The sequence below is a fragment of the Podarcis cretensis genome (assembly GCF_951804945.1).
Source record: "Podarcis cretensis genome assembly, chromosome: 15".
NCBI classification, from domain to species: Eukaryota; Metazoa; Chordata; class Lepidosauria; order Squamata; family Lacertidae; genus Podarcis; species Podarcis cretensis.
The window spans coordinates 16,617,010-16,640,210 of NC_137185.1; the positions used below are offsets into that span (position 1 = coordinate 16,617,010).

The following is a 23,201-nucleotide window of genomic DNA, read 5'->3' on the forward strand; positions in this document are numbered from 1 at the left end:
AGGCCAAAGGGGTGCTATCTAATTCAGCATCCTGTTCTCACAGTGGCCAACCAGATTCCAGTTATGGGGAAATCCGCAAACAGGACCTGAGCGCAAGCACAATTCTCCCCTCCGGTGGTTTCTAGCAACTGGTGTTCAGGAGCATTGCTGCCTGTGGAGGCAGTGCATAGCCATCTAGCCATCAATAGCTTTCCAAGTCCAATCCTATTAGCAGTCAATTACTGGAGGAAGAATTCATTTCCATCCAAATTAACAGAAAACAGATTGAGTTGTCTCTCCCCTCCTCTCGCCCAACACACACACACACACACACACACACACACACACACACACACACTTTCTCTCTGCTGCTGCCATCCCCAAGGCAGGAGCCAACCACCCTCTTTTGCCCAGGCAGATTCCGCCTTCCTGTTCCTCCTAGGAAAGTTTGGAGCACAAGCGGTATTTCCTGTTCTGCGAGGTCAAAGCAAAACCCTTGGAGCAAAAAATAAAATAAAAGCCACATTATGTAAAGAGGCTCCCCTTAGCTGCCTTCCTGAAAGCCCACAACAAGGATCCAGACAGAGGCTCACCAGAAATCCCGGCAAAGTCAAAATGTGGCATGCTTTTTTCTCCTTTGCACTTTTGCCCAGGAGCTGTTCTTCCTCCTTCGAAACAAGAATCAAGGAGGAGGAGACAGCTAGTTGAACGAAAAAGAGAAAGAAAGAAAACGTTTAATAAAATGAGGAAGATGTCCACCCCCAGTTTTCTTGTTTTGCAAGGCAGATGAGTACAGACTAAGCTCTTGACCTCTAATGGCATGAACTAGAAATGCTTTTCAAAAATACAATAGAATTACAGTGTTGGAAGGCCCCTCAAAGGTCATCCAGCTCAACCCCTGAGCAGCACAGGAAATGCACCCACTACTATAGCATCCCGGAGAGGAGATGGCCAGCCAGCCTCTGATGATGAACCTCTAAGGAGCACCCACTACCCTCCCAGATCCAGCATCAAATAGCTTGAGTCAAAATTCCTTTCCTTGTGATTGGAATCCCCTGCATCAGGACCTGCCCTCCTGAAGACATCTGCTGCAGCCACAAAGGCCTGGCCTCATGATGCTCCCAGAATCATCAGGTAGCCTGACACACCTGCACACTCATCCTACACCAGTTGGCTCAATCGCCATGAAAGCAACGGCTGGAGAAGGTGGGGGCATCCTCCCCTGCAGCCAAAAAAAAAAAGAGGGTGTGTGTGTGAAAAAAGCCGTCTCTTTGCTACAAATGTGGTTCTTCAAAGTAATGACGCAGGGACATCCTATAACTGACAGTGAATGGTGATTGTACACTTATGGTGCAAATAATGAGATGGAAGACGGAGGAAGCCCTTAGCGTGAAACAGCAGCTGCTCAGAGATGAACCAGAGAGATAGAGTAAAGTTCTGGCAAGAGAGTGGGAAACAGACCTTCTTGCACCAACACAACTGACCCCTTTCTCATCCCACTGCCCCCTTGCTTCCCTAAACTCCTGCCCACTGCCACATAAGAAACATTACTCAGAAGTTTGCATACCCCACTGAGAAAGATAGCAATGCAATAACATTTGAAAGAGTAACAATTAATTGCACATTCATTCAAAAGCCAATTAAAACCATTTAGTTTAATCAATTCAGCAACTGCAAAGCGATACCAGCTTTTCAAGTCTGATAGGCACTGACACCTCCAGTGCCCTCCTGGCAACCTCCCAGGTAATCCCATTCTCCCCCTTCCAGGGGGTGGGTAGGTGGGATGTAACCACACACTTTGGGAACCACAGCCTTAAGGCTTTGCATTGTGCTCCAGGGCCACAGCTGGGGAGCTCAGCCTTGTCCATGGGGGCTCCTTCCTTAGGAGGATGCCTGCATGGCTGAACTGCCCATCCTGGATCTCCTGTGACGGGGTGGGGTGGGTGGAAAACAGCAGCAGGAGACAGAGCTGAAAGGGTCCCCAGATTCCCCCCTAAGCAGAAAGGATCTTTGGCAGTAGGGATCTCTCCCTGCTTTTTCGAAAGGAGGATCCACCAGGGGTTTGGAAAGTGACCCCCGCTCCAGCTCCAGACGTGAGCCAGTTTCATAGCCTGAATTTGTGGAGAGACAGAGATCTGTTGGAAAGCCGTGGGGTGCGGGCGAGGGGGGTTCTCGGTGAGGCCTCTGCCTGCTGAGGGATTTGCCTCCTCCGTGCTCAACTGTTACAAAGATAGCCTGACTTCCCCCTCCGCTTTCGTCCGGAGGAGGCCAAACCCAGCAGGGGCGCGACGGCTAGAACTTCTCCAGCGCTCAGAGAAGCACGTAGCCATTATGCATCTACAAACCACCCCCATCCCCAATTAGGCTTTGCATCAGGAGGGTGGAATTGAGGAGACTTAGAGACCTGCCAGCGCAGGATTCCTTCCTTCCTTCCTTCCACACTCGCTGGAACATTTCCTCTGCTCAGGCTACAGAAAAGCAGCAGAATGGACGGGACGCAACAGAGGAAGACATCTCTCCAGAGCTTTGGGGAGATACTGGCCCAAGGAAGACTCAGAGCAGACCTGGCAAGCTGTGTGGCCCATAGTGGCAAGTAGCCCTCTCGGCCCAGGCAGGCAGACCACACTGTGCTAACCTGGATAGACGCCTTATCCTCGCCGCCGCCGCCAAAAGCAGCCCCCATACCACGCAGCCCCACCGTGGACAGTGGCCTCCTGGCTCCAAACCTTGCACAAAGCACCCACAACAGTGTCAGGAAGTCCCCTTGCAACTGCCAGAACCACAGGTCTTCCGCCACACATTCGCCAGCTTGCTCCCTGTCTGCTTAGGAAGAGTCAAGCCTCGTTCATTCCAGGAGCAGGGGGAGGGGGGATCAGCCCCACAAGGGCATTTTGCAACCCATGTGGGGGGTGGGGAGAGCAGAAAAGACGTCGGAAGTATTTATACATCGCTAAGCAGCACAATAATTCCACAGCAGCATTCAAGGAAGGATAAAACCATATCAGGTAAAAGCTGTCCTGAACAGATATGAGGCCAAGGAGTCAGCGCCTTTTGCAAATATAACGTCTGTAAGAACATGGGGAGATGTCGCCCCGCGTTTAGGAATCTGCCTAACTTCACGGAGCAGGGAGTTCCGCGGGGCAAGCCCCGCTGTCAACAAGCAGAAAGTCAAAGTTGGCCCCAAAGCGAGAACGCAGCGGGAAAAGCCTCTCCTTTGGCCCTCCAAATGGAGATCGGGGAATTGGTAGAGTAAAAAAACGCCTTTACTGCTGTGGGGAAGAGGGACTCCCGCAAAGGCTGGAATACGAGTAAAGGCTGCTGGCCAGAGCCCGGCGTCGTGCCGGGGCTGCTGCTGCTAGTCTAGCCTTCTTTCCCGGGGATTCGCCGTGGGTGCTCCAGAAGACTCCCACCAGGGGTGCCAACTTGCATAAAAAAATTGATCACATGACGGGGTGCACCTACACTATTTGGATGGTAATGCCCATCAAGTTGGGGGGAGGGCCGACCCCCTCAAATATTTTAAGGTGGTGAGCGAAGGGACCTCGGCCCCTGGGAGTTGGCTCCTATGACTCCCACCTCCACGAGAGCTCGGCGAGGGGTAGAGACAACGTGGGGCTGAAACTACCTGGGGGCGGAGAAGCGACGAGGGGCGGAGATGGCGGCCCGAGAGCGCTTGATGCAGCCAGGATGGTGGGGTATTTTACGAGGGGAGAGAGAGAGACGCAGCAGCAGCAGCAGCAGCAATCACCATTTCTGTCAATGGCTAAAGGAGGGAGGAGTCCAAGCTCACTGCGATTCCAGAGAAGGCCCTCTGCACATGTTTGGCGTCCTCGCTCCATCAGGGCGCTTTCCCCCTCCCCTGTTCAAGGGCGCCGCCTGGTTTGCCAACGGGACCCGCTTGCGGGTGCGGGGGGCTCCAGCTATGCAGAAGGTCAAGTCGGGCGCCTACCCGGTCTCGCCGCGCTCTGCACGTGCTCAGGAGCCGCTCCACCATAGCAGGCTCCCCCTCCCTCCGTTTTGGGCCATGCGGTGGCAGCTCACCTGGGCGCGGCTGCGGCGGGTCTGTCGCCATCGCCTCCGGCCTCCCTCCGCTCTCCAGCGCTGGAGCTGCGTCGCGCTCCTCGCCCGGGCTGGAGAAGGAGAAGGAGAGGCGCCGCCGCCGCCGCGCTCTCTCCCCCCCCTCCCGCCGCCTCCGTATTTAAAGGCGCCGCAGCCAATTGGCAGCGTGTGGCGGGGGGGGGGGTCAACTGTCTTCGAGGACACACACATACCCTGCGCCTGCTGTGCCTGGAGCTGGGGTAGAAACTTGGGGGGGGGGTGAGGTTCCACTAATCCCCTATTCCCGGCTCTCAGTCCTGCGTCTAAAGCGCAAGGGGGGTGGGAGCTCCTGCCGTTTCTCATAGAATTGTAGAGTTGGAAGGGACCCCCAAGGCTCATCTAGTCCAACCCCTTCAATGCAGGAATCTCAGCTCAAGAATCCCTGACAGGTGGAACTCGGTGCGAGGAATCAGCAGTGCAGGCCTCCCGCAAACATGTGCACCCCTTTTCTGCTGATTGGCCCAGTGGGCGGAGGACAAGACAGCCCCCCCCCCGTCGTTCCGGAAATGACTTTTTTATCTCCCTCTTTCACCTCCCACTCACAAAAATTGCGTCGGGCGTTCCAGCTTCCTTCTGCTAGGGAAACTGAGGCAGGTCTCCATCTACCTCACCTTTGCCAAAGGAGGAGAAGGCATCTCGGCGGCAGCAGCTATCTGGGAAAGAGATGCGGCTCTCCCTCCAACAAAGACCCCATCACCCTTTGATCTGGTTCCATTGAGAGAGCTTCAAGGTCCAACCTCATTGGAAAAGGGGCTTGACAGCAGCTGCCTCCCCCCGACCATGAGGCGGAACATAGGAAGCTGCTATACAGAGTCAAACCAGTTTCCCATCTAGCTCAGTAATGATGATGATAATAATAATAATAATAATAAATTTTTATTTATATCCTGCCCTCCCCAGCCGAAGCTGGGCTCAGAGTGGCTAACAACAGTAAAAACAACACAGCTTACATAAAATCACAATCAATTAATTGAAATTCGTTCTAAAATCAATTCAGAGTCAAATTAATGGCAACCATTGGGCTAGAGTTCTATGAGGATTACCAAAGGAGGGGGTCAGACGGTGCCTTGGCCAAAGGCCTGGTGGAACAGCTTGGTCTTGCAGGCCCTGCGGAAAGATGTCAAGTTCCTCAGGGCCCTAGTCTCTTGTGACAGAGAATACCACCAGATCGGGGCCACAGCCGAAAAAGCCCTGGCTCTGGTTGAGGCCAGCCTAACCTCCCTGTGGCCCGGGATCTCCAAGATGTTTTTATTTGAAGACCGTAAGGTCCTCTGTGGGACATACCAGAAGAGGCAGCCCCGTAGGTGCAAGGGTCCTAGGTCGTATTGGGCTTTAAAGGTTAAAACCAGCACCTTAAACCTGATCCTGTACTCCACTGGGAGCCAGTGCAGCTGGTATAGCACCGGGTGAATGTGCTCCCGCAGCGAGGATCCCATATGGAGTCTTGCCATGGCATTCTGCACCTGCTGGAGTTTCTGGGTCAGTTTCAAGGGCAGCCCCACATAGAGTGAGTTACAATAATCAAGTCTGGAGGTGACCATTGGGTGGGTCACAGTGGCTAGGTCAGGGCGAGAGAGGTAAGGAGCCAACTGTCTACACTGACTGGCAGCAATAGCTTTCCAGGGTTCCAAGCACGAGTCTCTCCTACGCATACCTGGAGATTCCAGGACTTGAATTTTGGCTGATGCTCTATTCCTTAGCTGGAGCCATTCCCCCAAATGCTGCCCCCTTCCTCCTCTGCACATCTCCCTGCTTGGGGCAGCTGCCATGCCATGCCATGCCCAACACACACACACACACACACACACACACACACACACCAGTGTGGCTTACATACTGACTACCATCACAGCTGCTGTAGGCTGTGGTTGACTCTCTTAAGGTAAAGGTAAAGGGACCCCTGACCATTAGGTCCAGTCGTGGGTGACTCTGGGGTTGCGGCGCTCATCTCGCTTTATTGGCTGAGGGAGCTGGCGTACAGCTTCCGGGTCATGTGGCCAGCATGACTAAGCCGCTTCTGGTGAACCAGAGCAGCACACAGAAACGCCGTTTACCTTCCCGCCAGAGCGGTACCTATTTATCTACTTGCACTTTGACATGCTTTCAAACTGCTAGGTTGGCAGGAGCAGGGACCAAGCAACACCTGTCACGGGGATTCGAACCACTGACCTTCTGATCGGCAAGTCCTAGGCTCTGTGGTTTAACCCACAGCGCCACTCATGTCCCCTCTTATGGGCCACTAACTTGGATGACTTTCAAAGAGGTTTGGACAAATCAGTGGCTACTATGAGCGGCTGCTAACCATGATGGCTCCGCTCTGCCTCCACAGAGATTCAGTAAATGCTTCTAAATACCAATTGCTGGAAACCGCAAGGTGGGGAAATTGCTCTTGTACTCAGATCCTGCTGGAGGGTTGACCCCCTGGTTGGCCACTGTGAGAACAGGATGTTGGACTAGAGGGGCCATTGGCCTGAATCCAGCAGTCTCCTATGTTCTCTGCTAACAGGGAGAAAAACCATCGTCCCAGCATCAGAAAAGGCTCCGCAGAAAAGAAACATCAGGGTCCCTGGAAGAGAAACTGCAGCAGCAGCTGCTGCCAAATTAAAAGCTGTGCATCTGGAGAGTCATTGGCCCAGAAGGGCCCCGTGGGAGCTGCTGCTGGAGAAAAAGGCCAGTGGCCTCACTCAAAATAAAGCGCTCCTTTTGCATTGGAGGGGTTAGCGGTCGAGCACCTGCCTTGCATGCAGAAGGTCCCTGAAGCTGGCATCTCCAGGTCAGGCTGGCAGAGAATCCAGCTGGAGACCCTGCAGAGTTGCTGCTGCCGGCCAGTGTAACTAGTACTGAGCTAGATGAACCCTGATGGTCTGAATAGAATGAAAGGCAACAAGCAATCTATGTTCCTCTCCCTCCCTTCCTGGGCTGGGGAAATGTCCGTGCCTTTCAGCGCAGCAGCAAATGCCTGGTTAGCACCAGGAAACTAAAGCCCCCCACCCACCAGCCCAGCCTTTGGGAGAACACGCCATCTTCTCATTCACACATTACGCTCCGAAGAGTCTAGGGCCTGGGCTTTGCGCTGCACCTGGCTAAAAATAGACCCTGCCAGTTCTATCCATCTGCTGCAGCCTCTTCACCAGATGGAGGCTACAGCATTGTGGGGACGGGTGGACAGGCCTCTGCCCAGGCACAAGGGAGAGGATGGAGGGGGGCAGGGGCAGGAATGGGATGCAAAGCCAGGCTCTTCACATTTCGCACACAGTCCCCTTTTACAGCCCCCCCCCCCCACATGTGTGTAGAGATGACTAATAAGGACTACTAGCCACAAAGGCTCTGCTCTGCTTCCACAGTTGGAGCTGCAGTGAAGAGCTGCCTTGCTGGTCAGGACAGAGAAAAGAAAGACCTTTGCACAGCGCATAGTTAAAATACGGGACTCTCTCCCACAGGATGCAGTGATGGCCACCAACTTGGATGGCTTTCTAAGAGGATCGGACAAATTCATGAAGGAGGAGAGCGTTTTCAATGGCTACTAGCCACAATGAGGGACATGGGTGGTGCTGTGGGTTAAACCACAGAGCCTAGGACTTGCTGATCAGAAGTGGTTCGAATCCCCACGACGGGGTGAGCTCCCGTTGCTCAGTCCCTGCTCCTGCCAACCTAGCAGTTCAAAAGCACGTCAAAGTGCAAGGAGATAAATAGGTACCGCTCCGGCGGGAAGGTAAACGGCATTTCTGTGCGCTGCTCTGGTTCGCCAGAAGCGGCTTAGTCATGCTGGCCACATGACCCGGAAGCTGTACGCCGGCTCCTTCGGCCAATAAAGCGAGATGAGCACCACAACCTCAGAGTCGGTCACGACTGGACCTAATGGTCAGGGGTCCCTTTACCTTTACTAGCCCCAATGGCTCTGCTTTGCCTCCACTGTCAGAGGCAATAACATTGCTGAAGTCCAGTTGCTGGAAACCACAGGAAGGGAGGGGGCTCTTGTGCTTGCTAGTTTCCCTTTTGGGGCATCCAGCCAGGAACTGAGAACAGGGTGGGGTCCCTTGGTCTGATCCTGCAGGTTGAAGTGGTGGCTGGAGAGAGACCGGGCACTGTTTACATTTTCAAGTGGGATTCACTCATGTTGGAGTCCAGGAAGACTCAGATCATCCAAGTACTGGAGTGGAAATGGGTTTCTCTTGTGGCCTCCCCATCTCCTTAGCCTCCTCCCAATCCACCAAGACTCCTCCCTGTCTTAGGCCAAACTGGTGTGGGCTAGTGTGCCTCTTCCAAGAAGCTAGATGGAAAACTGAGGGCCTTTTCTCATCTTCTTATTTCCTTGTGGGGACAAATCTCCTCTTCTCCCCCTCCCCATTTTGTTCTACTCCACTAACCAAGGACAGGAGAAATGCTTGTGGTTCTCCCATCTTGACACCCGCTCATTTCGCTATTCAAAAATAAAGACCTTTTTTTTCTTTCATGCCAGGGAAGACGTAAACATGCAATTCTGAAAGGGTTGGGCCTCCCGGGTGGCACTTCCTGCAGCATGTGGAGGCAAAGGAAGGCAGAAGGAAGAAACCGCAAATGTCACAATCCTGAAGGGAGCCGCGGAGCGTAACAGACACCCCCTTGCAAAGACAGGAGCGCCCCAGTGACATGGAGCTGAAATATTGACAGAGCGAGGCCAGCCAAGGGTCCGGGCAGAGCGGGGAGAGACACCAAATGGCAGCCACGGAAGGGCCCCATCCCCACCCATTGGCAGACCACCTAAGAAGAGCCCTTCAGGATCAGGCCAGTAGTCCACCTAGTCCAGCATTCTGCTCTGGCAGTGGCCAAATACCCCAAAGAACCTAGGAATCTAGATAGAGTGCACCTGCCCCTGGAGGTTCCATAGGAAGAGCCTGGCTGCTGGACCCACCTAGTCTCACAGTGACCAACCACATGCCCCAATGGGAAGCCCCTAAGCAGAGCACAAGAGCAACACTCTCCCCTCCTGTGGTTTCCAGAAATTGGCGTTCAGAAGCAGTGCTGCCTCTGACCATGGAGGCAGAACATAGCCATCCTGGCTGGTAGCCATCAATAGCCCTCTCCTCCTCCATGAATTTGCTTTACCCTCTTTAAAGCCATCCAAGTCGGTGGCCATCACTGCTTCCAGTGGGAGTGAGTTCCACAGTTTCACCATGCACTGTGTGATGACTTTTGTCTCTTTTCCCCCATCCTGACTGGCAAGCCTCACTGGGGCTCCTTGGATGGCCTTCTGCTCAGGGTGGGGCTTGCCTGACATGCCGGTTGAGGGTGTGTCCTTTGGGGAGAAGTTCTGGGGCTGGGGTGATCCTGGGGTGCAGCCAGGTGGGGTGTCTAAGCAGAAGAGATGTCCCATGCTTCCCATGGCATAGCATGCCACCATACCCATGGCACCTGCAAGGTGGTAGCTCCATGTGGGTCACCCGTTGCAAACTCCCTCTGCTGAAGGCCAGGTTGTCATTAGAAGGTGGCTGGGGGTCCCACCTGGCTTCCTCAGAGGCAGACCACCACCCCACCCTCCTGGCCCTCCCTCTCCTCCTCCGTAGCCCTCCTTGGTTTGTCTCCTCCGGATGCTGGGCTAACCTCTCCTTTTCTCTTCAGAGCCCACTGCGATGCGCACTGCAGCTCAAGTGTTTGTTTTTAATGCCTGGAAGCTGCCCAAGCAGATGACTCACAGCCAACTCCTCTGGTGGATGGAGGTGGAAGTCAATAGACTCCCCACTTCATTAAGGGTGGCCGCGATTAGGTGAAGATAGGCAGATCCCCCTCCCTCCTCCCTGATACACTACCACCCTTGGGGGGGGCAGGTCCACCCTCCGTTCCAAGCACTCTGTCACCAACCAACCAGCCACTGCCTCAAAGGGGCTTGCCTCACTTCTAACTGCTCAGATTATGACATAGAATATAAACTCCCCAGTCACAGGACAGACTGTTGCAATGGGGCATAGATGCTCCAAAGGAAGAACAGGCCTCCTGCATCAGAGAGAGAGTCCGCCTAGTTCACAATGCCAAAGAGCTGCTTCTAGGAAGGCCTGCAAGCAGGGCGTTAGCAAGGCAGTCTTCCTTAGCCGCTGCTCCCTACAACACCCGGCATGCAAAGATAGACTGCCTCTAAAGCTGGAGGCTCCATTTAGCTAACTAACCTAGATGACTTTTAAAGAGGATTGGGCAAATTCATGGAGAGAGCTACAGCTACTAGCCACAATGACTATGCTCTGCCTCCACGGTCAGAGGCAGCAATGCTTCTAAATACTGGATGCTTGGCAGACCCCTTTAGAAGAACACAGATGCTGAGAAGGGGCAGGAAGATGGAGATGCTTTTGAACATGAAAGACCAGAACCTTATGGGAGATGCTCAGCATGAAACTGCAGAAAAGCCCCTTTCTTCAAGAGGACCCAGAGAAAGCGGGGAAGACTCAAGAAAAGAAGCCCACAACTGCTGTTTTGACCAAGTTAGTTAGTTGGCCTCAGGACTCGACCCAAAACAATCTGGCAATAAAACAGCTGGGACAGTGACCCAAAGAGGCAGAGCCTGGCTCTCTCCCTTGGTTCAGATAGCAGCAGAATCAAGCTATGCCTTAGGTGGGAAAGTAAAATGGGCACAGAATCCACATGCAGGGAGTCCATCAGCATTCTTGCCAGACCTGAAATGTCCCAATGGGTCATGGCCAAAGTCACCATCATTGCCTCTCAGGTGCTCAAGAATTTGACTTCCTTGAGCTAAGACTCTTCAGGCAGGCCTTGCGCTTTCCGAAAGGACAGCCGGAGCAGACCCCACAAGGAGACAGGTGTCGCTGCAAAATCGTTGCAGTCAGAAGGAACCCATGAACATGTGAAGGATAAGGCCTTTTGTATTGCTTATGAATTAGGCTCCAAACTATTCCAAATAGGAAAAAGTACAGAACTCTTTCTCAACAGAACCTCTGCATGACCTAGGAAGCCACCCTCTGGGAGGGGAAAGGGACTCTTCCTCCTCCTCTTGATCCAAAAATGCAATCACTTTGAACTTTTTTGGAGCACCCTCAGGGTTGACCCTGGTTCCCAAAACAATAATCGATGCAGAAACATCATTGCACAAAAATACAGACATGTGAGTATTGTAAGAAGTTTATTTAATAAATTTGGTGAGTTTTCCCCCACATTCAGAAAAAAAGCAGAGTATGAAAATTTACCAGTGGAATGTACAAAACCTTTCATAAATATGACCTTTATACAAAGAGGTGATGTTTGGTAGCTTGACAAACTCGTGCAACAGAGTACTAAATATCTGATTAATTTTATTTCATCTTGAATAAGTTCTTAAAGTAAACCTTGCAGAGTCCCAGTGCCTGGGGAGGGAGCCTGGCACTCCCAGAGGCGGGGAGAGGTCAGAGAGGCAAGCCTGCTCCCACAGAGGTGGAGAAGGTACCAACGCTGAAGGAAGGAAGGGTCCCAAGATCTCACAGGACACAACATGCATTTTGCAACCAGAGCACACAGGTTGCCTCAAGACTTGAGTTAATGATACAAGGTGTGGGGGCATAAAAGCCATAGAAGCAGAGCCTGTACAACCTCCCCCCACCCCCGAATAGGATCCCAGTGTGGTTTGTTCAAAAAGCCTGGCTGGGTGGAAACTCTTCCTGGAACAGCTGACATTTGACTGGCACCCCAGCTAAGCAGAAGGTGCCAGACATCATTCACTTTGCTCAGCTGTCATTACACTCCCTGCTCCCATGCCCAGACACCCTTCCTGAACAAGGCGAACACAGCTGGAATTGACAGACACCACCCCTGGGATGTTGCCCATGTTAAGCTCCCACTCCACACAAAGATAGCCCTTCCTGACAAGTCCACGACCACTGCTGCAAGGAGGAGGCCACCCAGCCCAGGTCTGCTGGACCAGGAGCAGGAGGCGAGAGTGCTGCCTACTCAGCTGCCTCCAGGAACTCCGAGGTGAAGACAGCTTCCGCGTAATCCTCACACAGGCCCTGCAGCTCCGTGGCTACGTCCGCCAAGGCTTCTTCAGTCAGCTCCTCAGCCAGGCTGCAGGGGGAGAAGCAGGAGGGAGAGACAGTCAACAGGCAGGACTACAGGCACAGACGACTGCTCTGCTGCGACTCAGCCACAATCTGCTTGATGTGGAGGGATGCCAGAGCCTGCAAGGGTCTCCTCCTCAAATGACAAGGAAGGAGATTCCCACTAAACTTCCCTTGGAAGGGATCCCACCAGCGTATGACACAAGAGCAGGGAGTAGCCTCTGTCACACCCAATTGGGTATTGTTCTCCCTCCCTCCATTTAATCCCCACAACAATCCTGCAAGGTTGGTTAGGCTGAAAGGCAGGGACTGGTCCCCAATGTCACACCTAGTGAGCTTCCAACTCCACAATTCTAATTCTATTGGGTAGTGGCTGTAGGGAAGGTTCCCTCCCAGAATTCTTTGCTTTTTCTTTTGCCATCTGCCCTGATATAGAGCTTCTGGAAAACTAGAAAGCATCCCTGCTATTTTGTGACCTAATAAAGGCTTAATAAAGGCATTGCTGTGATACAGATACTGGATCCTTCTTTGGCAGTGCATGGTGCGCCCCCTGGTGTCGTCATGAGGAATCCCAAAGGATGCAACACAAGTGAAAAGCAGCCTTGCCAAGCAGACTCAACTCCTCCTCCAGTACCTCTCTGCGATTCGCCAGGGGTTGAAGCTGCCCACCGCCTCATGGGATATGCACCTCAGGTGCTGGTTGTATCGCGCACTGTAATCGTGAATGCTCTGCAGCATGTTCTTAGGGACAGAGAGGTAGACGCCAGCCTCCTTCCGGCGGGGATGTGACGACGAAGGCGGCAGAGTCCCATTCCTGGGCTCCAGGAGCTCCTCCATCCCAGCACTCTCTTCCTCCTCCTCCTCCGCAGCACTGGAAGCACAACCACACAAAGTGAGTGGCCATTCCTTGGCACGGCAGGAGCCCCAAAACCAGACCCAGAAAGGTCAAGAGCCAAAGACCTAACTGGAGAAGTGCAGTGGTTGGCCACTGTGAGAACAGGATGCTGGACTACTAGATGGGTCGTTGGCCTGATCCAACAGCCAGGCTCTTCTTATGTGGAAACATCAGACTCCTCCCATGTGGTTCTTTCCTCTGCCTCTCTGGCCAGCCTCCCCTTTGGGCCAACAGCAGCAGCCCCTCCTGACACCAATCGTGTCTTAGCCCCTTAGGTGCCCCAGCCTGCCTGTGGTCCCTTCAGCACTGCTGCATCCAGGACCCTCATCTCCCCTACCTCCTGGACCCTCCAGGGGAGAGAGGGCAGAATAATCTACGGAAGGAGGGCTCCTCCCGCTGCCATCCCTTCCCACACCATGGAATAGCTCATCTTCCTCTTGTAAGTGTCCTTGGTGGCTGCTGTGGAAACCAGGAATGCCAGCATGGTCTTGCTCTGGCAGGTGCCTTCCCTAGTGACCCCCTATCTGCCCCTCCTTCTGCCCCAGAACCCGGCAGCAGAGGGGTACCTTGAGCTGCCTTCTGATCTTCCTTTCCAGCTATCACATGACCTCTAGGCTATTAGAATATTCATAAACATTCCGTGACTCCCCGGCAACCCACCCAACCAGGTGGTTTTCAGCCCAACCAGCAGCGCTGATGCATTTCCTGGATCCTCTACTCACTTGGTGTCCAGGGGTCTTTCCAGTACAATGTCCACTTGGGGCTCTGGGTGACTCTCCCGCCTCGTGATCTGGATGGGATGGGGACTCCCAGGCTCTTGGCCTGCCTCTGCATTTTCTCTCTCTGGGCGGTGGAGAAAAAAAATCAGGAAGATGAGAAACCGTGTGCTACAACCTGGGGAGCTTTGCACACCTTTCCTCATCTGCCTTTCCTGTTCCCACATTCCCAGAGAGGCAAGTTTTTCTTCCTCTCTCATAAAACTAGAACTCCTGGACATCCAATGAAGCTGAACATTTGAAGATTCAGGAAAGAGAAAAAGAAGGACTTATTCATGCAGCACAGTTACTGTTGAATTCCTTCCCACAGGAGGCAGTGATGGCTTCCAACTTGGATGGCTTTGAAAGAAGATCAGACAAATTCATGGAGGATAAGGCTACTGATGGCAACTACCCATGATGGCTATGCTCTGCTTCCACAATTGGAGGCAGTAATGCTTCTGAAAAGCAGTTGCTGGAAATTGCACAAAGGGGAAATTGCTCTTGTGCTCAAATCCTGATTGAGGGTTTCCCATAATGGGTATCTGGTTGGCCACTGTGAGAACAGGATACTGGACCAGATGGGTCATTGGCCTGATCCAGCAGGCTCATCTTATGTTCTCTCCAGGAATCATCACCTCATAGGCCACCTGCTCCAACCCAAGAACCACCCCAAGAAGCCCATTTTCCTCTTGCAAGTCAGAGGTGGCACAACAGCAGCAACACAACCTCCAATACATGCGGGAGGAAATTGAGAAGCACACAGAGAAGGCAGGGTCATTCCTTGATCTCTTGGCATCTCCTTGCCTGTATTTTTTTTTGGGGGGGGGGCTGTCTTCAGTCACCCTCTGCTCCTTTATTTCCTACAAACCCCAAAACACAAAGCCTGACACTCACCCCATCTCTCTTGCCGAGTCCAGAACTCAGCATCAGAGTAAACAATCTGGTGGTACCGCCTGCGGACAGCCTCTTGGGAGCGCTGCAGGACAGAAAAGTTAATTCATTAATTCACTTCATTTATATCTCATCTTACTTTCCAAGGAGCCCAAGGTGGTGTCCATGGTTCTCCTCCTCATTTAAACCCCACAACAACTCTGTGAGGTATGTTAGGAAGTGAGGCTGTGACTGGGCCCTGGTGTCAAGAGGCAGGGCGTTTGAAAGCACACTGCCTCACTGCTTTTGTTCGACGGTGATCTATCATTGTATGTGGAGACTATGCATACCGTTAGACCTGTTTGATAAGACTGTGCTTTGCAGAGTTTTGTTGAACCTTTCCATGAAAATTAATAAAAAATATTTAACCAAAAACAGGGAAGGGATTGTCTGCTATGGGGCAGGAGCCTTGGTGTTAAGACATTAAGTATGGCCCCAGCCATCACCTCCCTCCCCGGCACACACAAGAGCAAGGCTGCCCCACTCCAGGATGCTGCTGCCTTCCATGCCTGCCAGTTCTCAAGGGCTTTTATTCAAGAAAAGCCATGGGAAGCTCCCCACCCCACAGCCTCTTCCTTCTCAAAGGAAAAGGCTTGAGCTCCAACATACCTCAATCTCCTCCATCCTTTGCAGCATCGCCTCCAGGTCAGAGGAGCTAGAGAGGATGTCCATCCCCTCACGCTGCAGCTTGGCAAAGTCCTCCAGATCTGGACATGGGAGACCAACAGGAGCCTGGCAACACACAAAGCAGGCGTTTGGAGCAGAATTCTCCCTACCCCTGGTTTAAAGGGAGGCCCAGATCAGCCCCCACCCTGCCCCACCTCAGGCAAGGCCCATTCACACGCAGGCCAGCTAGACTCTCTCATCTGTCTTCTGCCTCCATAGATGTCCAGAAGAGGCTCAGAGGAACAGGGATATGGGGCTGAAGGACACTGTGGACAGGCAGCAAAAGGGGTCTCTTTCGCCCAGATTGCACCTGGGCCTTGACAATGAAGGAGGACACAGGGAGCTCTCACTGTCAGGGATCCCTGCACTGCAGGAGGTTGAACTAGATGACTCTTGGGGTCCCTTCCAATGCTGCAACTCTATGATTCCACCTCCTCTAAAGTGGGCCAAGTAGCAAGACTTTCTCTGCCGTGCCACATCAGCCAGGCAAGAGAGATCCCTCAATTTCCTGGCTCTTGTCCTACCTTCCCAATATCCTGGCAGGGCAGCTCCTTCTGGGAGATGTTCCTTTCCAAGGAGCGATTCACCTTCTAAGGAAACAAGAGGATATCACAGGACTTCCTGCACAGTCCCAGACCCTTCCTGGGAGATGTGTTGTGAGGCTAAAATGCTCCTCTGAGTGGGCAAGCAAGTGATTTGGCCAACCCCCCTACCCCCTTACAAGAGTCAGGCATTACACCTATTCCAGAGCCAGGCTGCCTATTCAAGGCAATGATCCAGGCCTTCAAAACCCTAAATAATTTGAGGGTCCCTGAAGGGCCACCCAACACCCACCAAGCCTTGCCTGAGCTTGAAGAGCAGCCCCTGAGGCCGAGGGCTCTGGCCCACCATTGGAAGAGTCTCTTGGGAGCCAGGGAAAAGTCCATCTCTGTGGTGGGGGCATCCTCAGGAAATTTGTGCCCCCGCTATCCTTTATGAAAACCCAAAAGCAAGTATTTTTCCAGGCTGCACTCAGGTGATTTGGGGGTTTTTTATTTTTGAAAACCATGCCAAATATTGTAGCATCCTTTGTAGCTTTTACTTTTATTTCAACACTCGGAATCTTAATAATGCTGCATTTGCTTGGCTTGCTGTAATTCACCTTGGGAGGAGACAGACCCCAGAAATTGGGCTGGGCATCTGTTAAATGAGAGATGCGGTGGAGGTCCTCAACAGGAAGTGATGTAGAAGACTGTGGAGTGGGGATGAGGGTGAAGGTTCCCGGCTGCTGCCTTACCTGCGCGTTTGCCAAGAGGGGCTCCAGCCGCTCCCGGACAGCTCGCTCCACCGTCTCCGCTATCTGGGCTGCAGAGGCACCATCATCCCTGGAAGCATTGCAGGGAGTTCAAACAATGGAATTCTATAAGAATTTGGCGTTTCATGTTTACCACTTCACTCCCACTTTGGTTTTTGACCAAGGCTGGGGTCTATTTCTCCACCTCCCTACTGTTCTCTCACTGAGGGGAGCCTTCAAAATTGAACCCAAAGCAAGAATATTCCCAAGAGAGCTTCCCTCCCAGTTGACTGCAAATTTAGCATGAGAAGTTTAGAGAAGGGGAAATCCACCAGAGGAGCCCCAAGTGAAACAAGATTCCAGGTCAACCTGAGTATTTCCTTTTCTGGGGCTGCTCGACTCTTTTCTTCCACCTCTGCCGCCTCTCTCCCTGGCCTTGGTTCTCTGCCTCTGGGACTTTTCTCCGAGTGCCTGCAAGGAATTTTGGGTTGGGGCAAGAGAAGGGGGGGGGGAGTGAGAGAAGCAATTACCATTACTGGAGTCGTGGTTCCAACCTTGAAAAGTTGGGCATTAGCCATAGCTAAAGTTTTGCATCGCACACTGGACAATGTGTGGAGTCCAAAAGTGCTACCTTCCCCAAACCTGGTACCTTCCTGATGTTCTGAACTACAACTCCCACCAATCCTGGATAGCACAACCGAAGGTCCTGGGTTCAATCCCCAGCAGCATCTCCAGGTAGGACTGAGAAAGGTCCTGAAACCCTGGAGAGCTTCTACCAGCTGTTTACATAACACCAAGCTGGATGGACCAAGGGCCTGACTAAGCATCTTCCTAGGGAAGGGCCACAGCCGCTTCCTAACAGAGCCTACACATTGTATGCAGATGGTATCAGGTTCAATCCCCACCAGCATCTCCAAGGTATGACTTCTGGAGAGAGACCCCTGCCAGGAAGCATGGGCGGCCCCTGCTGCCAGGTAATGCAGATGAGGCTGAGCTAGATGGACCCAGATGGCCTGGATGTGGGGCAAGGTCTCTTCACACATTCCAGCAGGTACAGAAGGGGCTGCTGTGTGCTGCTCCCTACTCAGGTAACCTGGCCGACTCCATCCCACACTGCTGGCTCAGCAGAGATGCTAACCTACCTCTGAGGTGAGGCCAGTGGGGAGGAGAGGCTGGGAGGCACCCAGGGGACCCGGCTATCGCGGGTGGGCGGCTTTGTCTCCTTGAGCCGGAAGGCGATGGTGGGCTCCTGGAAGCGGGCCTGCTTGGCCTGATGAAGCTGCACGCTTTTTGCCCTGGTAGGGGGCCTGTTTCCCTTGGAAGAAATAAATAACAGTAAGAAAAAAACCCTGTATTTTCAGACAGCTCAAGCAGCTCTTCTTCAAAACATGGCACGCCTTTCACCTCAACTACTGTAATTCTGGAGAAGTGAAGGCCAAGACGTGACAGCATGGCAGAGGTAGTATCTGGCAGCTCCCAAAATTAAGTCAAAAGACAGGGAGGATGATTATACGTCTGCCTACCTGTGGTCTGGTGGGGAGCAGCACGCCTCTCTTCCGGGGGGGCCTCCCCACCTCAGAGCCAGGCCTGGTCTTCACATGCCCCAGTGCCTCCCACTTGGCCTGCCCCACCAGCTCTCGCTCCGGAGGAGGCAGGCCCTCCAGGGCTGCCATGTCGCAGGGACTGCTTCGATTGTGAGGCACCAGAAGCCCATCAGCTCCTTCATGTTCATCTAAAGGCAATGATGACAAGGCTGCTTGAGCATAGGAACTGGAAGCTCTCAGGGGCAGCCCCCAAAGGCTGAATGCCATGGACAAGCAGCAAAATCTTTGGGGCACATTTTGCTGGTTTCTCTCTCCTGAGCCACCCCACCTCCTCTTAGTTCCTTAAATTCATCCCCAGTGCACCCTAACCTATAAAAAGCGTGATTCAGATTAATGATCTGCATGACTCACTAAGAAAGGTAATAACACATTAAAATTCAAAACATGTGTTTTCAAAATGAATTAATTAAACAAAATCATTTTAAATGCAGCAAGATTGCTGAACTTGATCCAGTGAGGAGACTGAGAAATGATATGATAGCCATCTTCACATATCTGAAGGGCTGCCACATGGGAGATGGAGCAAGCTTGCTTTCTGCTGCTCCAGAGGGGAGGACCCAAACCGATGGCATTCAAATGGCCAGAAAGGCAATTCTGACTCAACATGAGGAATAACTTTCTGTTGGTAGGAGTTGTTCAACAGTGGAATGGGCTCCCTTGGATTCTCCTTCACTGGAGGCCTTTAAGCAGAGGCTGGATGGCCATCTGTCATGGATGCTTGAGATTCCTGCACAGCAGGCGGTTGGACTAGATGACCCCCAAGATCCCTTCCAACTCTACAATTCTACGATTCTATACCAGCTTTGCAAAGTATAGTAGTCACTGTCACTTCCAGCACCCCCTGCTGCCGCCTTGCCTCTTAGTGCCCTCCTAGGGAATCCCACCTCCAGAGGGTGCTACTGTCAACTTTGGAAATCACTGCTCTCTTCATAGAAAAATGTATTTCTTTTTGCAAACCTCCCTCCGCAGTCAGCTTCCCCTTTCTAGACACCACAGCTGGATCACGGTCCACAAACCATCAGTCACAACACCACAAGGTTGGGCTCGCTTGGGAATTCCTCACTGCACCTCTGCCCACAATAATTATGGGGGGAAATGCCTAGATGGGCAAAACAAGGCCTCTGCAGGGGAGATCACGGCTCAAACATGTGCAAACAGGCAAAGCAACCAAGCCTCTTCAGACTCAACAACCAAAAGACCCACCAGGGAGGAGCCTCCTGGCCACTGGCGGCTTTCTCGACTCTGAGGCAGCAGCTTTCTTCTCTCTCTTCAGCCATCGGTTCGTGTCCATCACAGAGGCGGCTTGAGACGTAGAAAGACTCCCTTTCGGCCCCCCTTTCTTGGGAGACTCCTTCTTGGACAGCAGAGAATCCAAATCCTGCCATGACAATTTGCACCTCAGATTAAACATGCAAAATGGGCTCATTGCAGAGCTCAGGCACACCCTCTCCTGATCCGTCTCCGAACAGAAAGCCCCTAAACAAGCCACAGGGCTTGCCAAGCAATCCTGCACTCAAGCTTGCTTCAGCCTTAAGAGAACTATAGTTAAGTCCTTATAAGTTATTCACTTGATGAAAATGCCCCCAATAGCTGCCTAAATATCAGATACTCATCTAGGAACGGAGGAAGCTGCCTTACACAGAGTCAGATCAACGGCCCATCTAGCTCAGTACTGCCAACACTGACTGGCAGCAAAGGCCCTCCAGGGTTTCAGAGACAAATGCACTCCCAGCCCCACCTGGAGATGCCATTGGGGATTGAACCTGGGACCTTCTGCAGGTGAAACAGCTGCTCTACCACTGAGCGGCAACCCTTCTGTCTAACTTCAGCTGGTAACAGATTTCAGAGAGCTGGGACTACAACACTAAAAGCCCAGTTCCTAGTCCATTCCAAGTGCAACTCTGGAGCATGCAAAGGAGTGGAGTGGAGTTACTGGGCAGGGTCACCCAATCCTTAGTTGTTAAGTGACATTTTTACAACAGCCATTTAAAAAACAAAGCCTGTAGCAAACATCCCTTCAAAACAGGCTGCCAGGAGGTGATCTCAGTTCTTTGCATAGCCACAAAAGAGCAGGTTAAAATAGGCATGGTGGCCGCTCTGTCCTTGTATCCCAAACCTGGAGGCCATGAAGTGATGCCCTCCTTCCACTGGCCCTGGACTGATTTGGGGGGGGGCTGGATTTCCCCATGGGAGGCAGAGCTCTTCATCTCCCCCTCCTCAGCCGCAAATGCTACACCCCCCCAACCAAAGGAGCAATGACACCTGACCTCGATCTGCAGCAGGAGGTCAACGACTCTGTCGGGAAGGGAGGAGGAGTCTGTCTCGAGGCGGGCGGAGCAGAGGGAGAGCTGTCGGATGAGGTGGCCTAATTCTTTGCAGTGGGCTGGAACTGGCTGCTCCTCTGGCTGGTCAGCAAAACGGGAGGCAAAGACTTGCAGGGCCCGGACGGCTCCCCGGTGGGCTGCTGCCAGCCTGGCCATGGCACGTGACTGCATCACAAAGGGAAGGAGGGTGAGAAAGAACTGAAGTTAGCTGGGCAGCCATAAGGAGAGGGCTGCTCTGAGCCAGGGCTCTTTTCCAAAACTGGAAAGGTTGACTTACTCTCTGCTGCTCCAGAGGGGAGCATTTGAATGAGAAGAAAGGAGAGTCCAACTAAACATTAGGAAGAACTTCCTGATGGTAAGAGCTGTTTGACAGTGCAAAGATCTCCCTTGGAAGGTAGTAGATTCTCCTTCATTGAAGGTTTTTAAAGAGAGATTAGGAAGCCATCTGTCAGGGATTCTTTAGCTGTGAATCCTGCATAGAGTTGGAATAGATAACCATTGGGGTCCCTTCCAATTTTGTAATTTCTGGTCAAGGAGAAAAGCCAAGGATGCAAGAGCTTCACGGCAACACCAGAAGCAGAAGGTAGTACCAGAGGGGAAGTCTATCCCTAGCTGAATAGGATCATAGATTTTCGTCTATTAAGCACATCATTTTTATTCTTTGTCTCTTTTCTGTTGATAATAAAATTCTTTTAAAAGTGAGGTGGTTACAGAAGAAATCTGCCACAACGCTTTTGAGGAGGCTCCAGCCTGGCCTGCATCACTGATCTTCCCACAGACTCTCCAGGGCAATTTCCATCTCTTACCTTCTTTGTGTGCTTTATTTTATGAGGGCTCAGCTTCTCCAGGTCGTCCTCTATTTCTTTTACCTGTTTCAAGAACGTTGCAAACAAATTAGGTAGAAAAATCATGAGGAAACTTGAATTCAAAGTGCTTGGTTTGCTGGTTCAGGTAAGAAGTTCTGACATCCAGAGAAGTTTCTGCCCAAGGTAGGCAGAGCTGAAATCCAGGCCGCCCCACCCAGCTCTACAGGCCCCACAGCTACCAGCATGCTGTCCCCTGGGGCTTGTTCTGACCTGTTGCTGGAGCACATACAGCATCCGGGCAGAGCGCACAGCCTGCTCCTGCCTCCGGATCTGGACTCGGCGCTCTTCATCAGGATCCAAAATTTCCACACTTCTTTCTGAGGGGGAAAAATGTTTAGCAAACACAAATGAGGGGGACAGGTGTGGAAATTTTGGAGAAGAAAGCAGAAAAGGCTGGCACAAAACCCCCAGTCGAGAGGGAAGGGTGATGAGAGACACCTTCCTCCCAGTTGGACACAAGGCTGCCTGGAAACAGCTCCACTTCCAGAAAATGTCCCAATGGCACTTTCCCCTCACCCAAGGCAAAAAGCTAAAACTCAGCTCAAGGTGGCAACTCTGAGCTGCTTCCCCAGGAGGAAATGTGAAAGCAGCTGTCCAAATTTGTTACTATGTTGTTATTTATTTATTACATTTATATGCCACCTTTTCCTCCAATGAGCTTAAGGTGGTTGTGCATAGTTCTCCTCCTCACCACAACCCTGGCAATGCAGATTAAGCTGAGAGATAATGACTGGTCCAAGCCATATAGGGGGATTTGAGCCCTGGTTTCCCAGGTCACAGTCTGACACTTTGACCACTACAAGCGACTTCCAATTTACGCAAATTTAACTTTTGTGTGCAGGGAGCCAGAACGTAATGCCTACATAAATGGGGAGCATTCCACTACAGCCCCAGCTCATGAGGAGACCTTCCCTAGAGCCCAGAGCCTCCAAACTCTGGAGAGGGACTCAAAAAGCATTGCTGCCTCCGATCATGGAGGCTTAGCACAGTCATCATGGCTAGCAGGCGTTGAGAGCCCTTTCTTCCATGAAGTTCTCTCACCTCTCCTCACCAGTTCATCAATCTTCTGGATGTAGTTCTGAAGCTCCTTCTGCAGCCGCCTGACCTCCAGGGTGCTTCTGTCTTCCTCCCTCTTGAAGGCTGGGGGAGGCCCGGGGCCCGGATCACGGGTGGGGGGTGAGTCAGAGAGAGAAGGGTCCGACTTGACCCGGGAGGGCGTATAGAGGTAGACCTTGGCTCCAGAGCTGGTAGTTTCCACCTTGGGGCAGTGGCCCGGCTGACGTCCAAAATTCAAGTGAGACTTTGCAACTACACTGCCAGACTTCTTTCCCTGAAGGGAGGTGGCCAGAGGGCCCTTCTCCCCCTTGGAGAAGTGCTGCCTCACCTGCTCCTCCAGGTGCCGTCGCTTCATGTCCCTCCTGGCCAGCTGCACGGCTAAGTTGAGCTTCTCTTCAGAGACAATGGAAAATGCCATGGAGCCCTGTGAGCTGAGCCCATCGCCAGCTCCTGGATCCCGTCTAGCCTCTGGCTGCGCCAGCTTCTCTATGATGATTGGGCGAGGGTTGCTGTAGCGGACAGCCAAGTTCTCTGGCAGGGCAGGAGCATCCCGACTGAACTGGAGCTGTGCCAAACATTAAACAGCAAGTGTCAGCATGGGGGGAAAGGTACAAGCTTTGGGCCCATCACCCACTTTTTTAAAGTATATCATTCTTTTAACTTTTTGAATGTCTTATTCTTGCTAATTTTTCTTTGTGATAATTCTAGTGTTTTATCTTCATTGCAAACTATTTTGAGGC

At 52.3% G+C, this 23,201-nt stretch overlaps 2 protein-coding genes across 4 annotated transcripts in view; both read right to left on the reverse strand.

Moving 5' to 3' along the window:
- The window catches only part of PITPNM3 (PITPNM family member 3), a 70,248-nt gene extending 65,985 nt beyond the window's left edge, over nucleotides 1-4,263 (reverse strand). Inside the window, exon 1 of one of the 2 annotated variants that reach the window (XM_079954497.1) lies at nucleotides 4,021-4,263. In XM_079954497.1, coding sequence (XP_079810623.1) covers nucleotides 4,021-4,248 — 228 coding nt within the window. In that variant the 5' untranslated portion in view covers nucleotides 4,249-4,263. The remainder of the gene's footprint in view (nucleotides 1-4,020) is intronic. The other variant, XM_079954498.1, reaches the window with a different exon arrangement.
- KIAA0753 overlaps nucleotides 1-23,201 on the reverse strand; it is a 128,959-nt gene that overhangs the window by 103,604 nt on the left and 2,154 nt on the right. The window contains exons 3-17 of one of the 2 annotated variants that reach the window (XM_079954514.1): nucleotides 22,447-23,026; nucleotides 21,616-21,722; nucleotides 21,346-21,408; nucleotides 20,483-20,704; nucleotides 19,419-19,593; nucleotides 18,135-18,343; nucleotides 17,754-17,926; nucleotides 16,981-17,082; nucleotides 16,615-16,702; nucleotides 15,863-15,928; nucleotides 15,282-15,404; nucleotides 14,637-14,718; nucleotides 13,707-13,827; nucleotides 12,724-12,960; nucleotides 11,170-12,096 (exon numbers count right to left, since the gene is read on the reverse strand). In XM_079954514.1, coding sequence (XP_079810640.1) covers nucleotides 11,979-12,096; nucleotides 12,724-12,960; nucleotides 13,707-13,827; nucleotides 14,637-14,718; nucleotides 15,282-15,404; nucleotides 15,863-15,928; nucleotides 16,615-16,702; nucleotides 16,981-17,082; nucleotides 17,754-17,926; nucleotides 18,135-18,343; nucleotides 19,419-19,593; nucleotides 20,483-20,704; nucleotides 21,346-21,408; nucleotides 21,616-21,722; nucleotides 22,447-23,026 — 2,466 coding nt within the window. In that variant the 3' untranslated portion in view covers nucleotides 11,170-11,978. Of the gene's footprint in view, nucleotides 1-11,169; nucleotides 12,097-12,723; nucleotides 12,961-13,702; nucleotides 13,828-14,636; nucleotides 14,719-15,281; nucleotides 15,405-15,862; nucleotides 15,929-16,614; nucleotides 16,703-16,980; nucleotides 17,083-17,753; nucleotides 17,927-18,134; nucleotides 18,344-19,418; nucleotides 19,594-20,482; nucleotides 20,705-21,345; nucleotides 21,409-21,615; nucleotides 21,723-22,446; nucleotides 23,027-23,201 lie in introns of those variants that run through there. The other variant, XM_079954515.1, reaches the window with a different exon arrangement.